The sequence below is a fragment of the Nannospalax galili genome, unplaced genomic scaffold (genome assembly GCF_000622305.1).
Source record: "Nannospalax galili isolate Female #2095 unplaced genomic scaffold, S.galili_v1.0 scaffold302, whole genome shotgun sequence".
NCBI lineage: Eukaryota > Metazoa > Chordata > Mammalia > Rodentia > Spalacidae > Nannospalax > Nannospalax galili.
In genome coordinates, this window is record NW_008350120.1 from 99,955 (window position 1) to 104,127 (window position 4,173).

Consider the following 4,173-nt stretch of genomic DNA (forward strand, 5'->3'; position numbering starts at 1 on the left):
CAGCTAACACAACCCACTCAGAGTCCAGCTTGACTATATGCAGCCACCAGAAAATGTATATCTCAGATAAACTGTTCAACAGGAGTGCCAAGGGGTGTCTGTGGGGATTATTGTTGTAAAAGCGAATGTTTCAGAACAGTTTGAATATCTTTTAGTAAATAAATTAAATAGAACGTTGAATAAATGCCATTTATACAGAAGTTTGACATATAAAAACTGCACAGCAAACTCTCTAAAGATGCACATGCAGATAAACTGCAGATATATACAACAAAATACAGCTGCCCATGAGGACCAGAATGAGAAAGGAGAATCAGACAGGAGATTAAAGGAACGAAAAAAGACGGAATCATGACATATGTGTGTGATGTTTATTTATTGAGACAAGGTCTTCCTGTGTAATTCCGACTGGCCTGGACCTCACAGAGATCCACATGCCTCTGCCTCTTGAATGCTGAGATTAAAGGCGTGTGCCACCGTGTCTAGCCTTTGAACAGCTTCGGGAGAGCACCAACGTATTTAAGTTTGCCCATTGCAAGTGGTGGGTATTCTATGATTCAATTTTCTGATTTATTTCATGGGCATTTCTCTTCTTCTTTATTTCAGACCCTTTAAAACTGGCTAAATAAAGCAAGAGGCCCAAGTTCATCTCAGTGCTGGTTGGGTGTCACATGCTGGCCCTTCCTAAGGCAGGCTTCCCTCTTCCTAGCAAGCAAACGAGTGACACAATGTTGCAGCTTCTTCAAACAAAATGTCTACACCAGCACTGGCTCTAGTTTGATTTCTGATTAAATTGTTTGGGGTAGAAAAAAAGACAATTACTGGGAGACCAGGACTTCAGAGCTCAACAAGAAAGATGCTCAGCTAAATACAGAGTGCAAGGTTTATCTTGTTCGTTCCTTGACTCTCACCTCATCATGACACCACAGCCTTTCCCACCCATCTGTCCACCAACTGTGGAGGCGGGAATGAGACAATTCAGCTCTTCCGGCTGCTCCCTCTTAGGTCAGTCCTTGAAGGAGACCTGACCCTTCATTCCACCACCACCCCCATCCCTGCCCCCGCTGGCAAGTACACTGTGCTTGGAACATGTGTGCAACAGTTTTCTGGGCTGGAAATTCCTGGCATTTTAAACACACCAGTGTTAATCACAGCAGGGCAGTTTTCCCCTCCATTCCGGCAGGTTCATCTGCTTCCGTTCCAGTGTGTTGTTTGTTTCTTAAGTCCACTCCTCCTTCATCAAAGACTGCTTTCTTCACTTCATGCTTTACGGCTTTGGTGAGATCATCAATTCATCTGTACCCTAACCTCCCCTGCTTTGCTGCTCAGCACATCCATCCCATTGGCATGAGGCCTCTCTCCAGGAGGTCATTCACAGATGTTTGAGAGTAAAACATAGGTGATAACCTTAGCAATGGAATCGGTGGCCCTAGGACTATTATTCTTAGTTACCTGAAGGAGGTGCCTACCAGTCCCCATGTAGACTGGGCCTTTTATTCCTTTCCTGCTTTTCTTTCAGGAGAGAATGGAAGGCTTTAAAACCACTTATGGAGCTATGACTGAAGGTAAGAAAGCCTGAACTTGGTAAAGAGCTTGGGAATAAGAGCGTCACCATCCCCTCCTCCACGTGCCCCACTCCAACACCAGGGCAGATGCCATGTGAGCCTGAGGAAGAGAAAGGCAACTATTTGCTCTATTCTGTCTCTCCTGCCTGAGCCACTATTGTTACACACACACACACACACACACACACACACACACACACACACACACACACACTCTACTGTTAGGCTGTCCCTGGGCACAATGTGAGGAATGTAGATTTAACAACTCAGAATTAGCAGGGTCTGCAACCGACATACAACAGGGTGTCTCTTCCCTTGTCTCCTCTCAGCTACAGAAAGAAAAATCCCCCAAGACAGCATGGAAGGAATGGAATGTTACCTTTAGGCGCCTACACCACACTTAGAATGCCCCTGAGGTAGTTCCAGGTCCTCCCACTTCAGTACTGAAGATGTGAGCTCTTCACTCCACATTGTCCCTCCAGCATCACATTCACTGTAAGTCCCTGAACTCACCCAGCCAAACAGGTGATCTTTCCAACACATGCACATCCAAAGCGCTTCTTCCATCCCTCTGCCACCCACTGTGGTGTCACCTCCCAGACCTTACCCCGACATAACTGCCACTTTAACTGCAAGCCCCCTGCATCTCAGGTTCAAGGCCCTGCTCTCCCTCCCAGAACATTCCGTTGCCCTGGGGCTGGGGGTTGAGGGGTTCACCACAGCTCCACCACCTGAAACTCTTTTACTCTCAAGGGTCAGGGTGCTTGTGCTGAGTGCATCTACATAGTGCGTCTGGAGAATGTGAGAGACGTGACTATTTTCTCATTCACGACTCCTCATCCCCGCCTCCTTCCAAACTCATGTTTATTCACAACCAGTTCTCTGTGGAGCTTCCCTGAGCATCCTCCAGGAAAGACCATGGAGGTCACTTTTCTTCAGAAATGACACATTTGCCATGATCTAGGTGAAGTGCTTACAGCACCTCCTTACTGTGGTAGTTCTGACCTCTGCCTGTGTGTCCAGGCATGTGTTCCCAGCAAGGGCTTCAGCCAACCCAAGAATCACCTAACAAAGCAATTGTTTGGGAGTATTTAAACAGTGCTCACTTTTCTAAGAAGGGCTCCCATACCCTTTGTGAGCTACTCATGAGGCTTGATAACCTAAAAGCCAGGAAAAAAAAACAAAAAAAAAAAACCTTCTTTCTGTCACAGGGGAAGTAAAAGATAACTGGTCTGCAGAGTCTTGCTCTTTGAGGATCCTCCTGGTGGGCAAATCTGGCAGCGGGAAAAGCGCCACAGGGAACAGCATCCTCTGCCGACCAGCATTTGTGTCCAAGTTAGGAGCTCAGTCAGTGACCAGGACCTGCCAGAGAGAGACAGGCACATGGAACGGGAGGACCATCCTGGTGGTGGACACACCCTCCATCTTTGAGTCAAAGGCCCAAGAGATGTACAAGGACATCGGAGACTGCTACCAGCTGTGTGCCCCAGGGCCCCATGTGCTGTTGCTGGTGACCCAGCTGGGGCGCTTCACGGCTCAGGACACCATGGCAGTGAGGAGGGTGAAGGAGATATTTGGGGCAGGGGCCATGAAGCACATGATCGTCCTCTTCACCCATAAGGAAGATCTAGCTGATGAGTCCTTGGATGATTATGTGGCCCACACGGACAATCAAAACCTTCAGCGCCTTGTCCAGGAGTGTGGAAGGAGGTACTGTGCCTTCAACAACCGGACCACAGGGGCGGAGCAGCGGGGGCAGCTGGTGGAGCTCATGGCCCTGGTAGAGCATCTGGAGCAGGAATGTAAGGATCTTTCTACAGCAATGGCCTCTTCCTTGATGCCCATGTTCTGAACCAAGGAGAACACAGGGACTACCAGGAAGCCCACAGGCAGTACCTGGCTAAGGTGAGACAGCAGGTGGAGAAGCACAGGCAGGCGCTGAAGGAGGAGGAAAGTAATGGGGTGTGCAAGGCATTTCACAGAGTCAAAATGTGGATGGCTTCCCACGTTGCAGTATCCGCTTTCCTTATTATATGTGGTTTGATTTTTCTTGCCATTTTAATTAACTTGTGTATTAATCGGGGGAACTAAGAATTTTCAGGTAATAGCTGCGGTTTGCTTCCACCTCCTCATCAGGGTTCACCATCTGTAGTGGGGTGCTTCATCCGTAGTGGGATAATTCACTTTTCTCCCAATGTCACTCTTTTTTGACTTACATCAGACATGAATTTTCCGACAAGTAAATAAAACCTGAAATAAACATGTATTTCTCTCTCTTTTTGTGACTTATTTATATTTTTATGTGTATGAATGTTTTACCTGCTAAGTGTGCCTGTGTCGACATGCAATGTCTGTGGAGGCCAGAAGAGGGCAGCAGAGCTCCTGTATCTGGAGTTACAGATGGTTGTTATCCTCCATGTGGGTGCTGGGAATTGCACCTGGGTCCTCTGGAACAGCAGCCAGTGTTCTTAGTCACTAAGCCGTCTTGTCTCTCCAGCCCCTCTATTTTTTATTTTCAATTTTGAGGATAAATAATAAATTAGGTGGCTATCGTTTGGAACGATCTGAGAGCTTGCAAGAAGGAAGGTGTGTAGACTGTGAGGCAGTG

General features: G+C 47.5%; 1 protein-coding gene across 1 annotated transcript in view; it reads left to right on the forward strand.

The window, feature by feature from the left end:
• Window positions 1-3,819, forward strand: part of LOC108491513 (GTPase IMAP family member 5-like) — a 9,403-nt gene extending 5,584 nt beyond the window's left edge. The window contains 4 exon segments of the mRNA XM_017801695.2: window positions 607-1,005; window positions 1,520-1,565; window positions 2,777-3,367; window positions 3,370-3,819. Coding sequence (XP_017657184.1) covers window positions 1,526-1,565; window positions 2,777-3,367; window positions 3,370-3,656 — 918 coding nt within the window. The 5' untranslated portion in view covers window positions 607-1,005; window positions 1,520-1,525 and the 3' untranslated portion in view covers window positions 3,657-3,819.
• The last annotated feature ends 354 nt before the right edge of the window (window positions 3,820-4,173 follow it).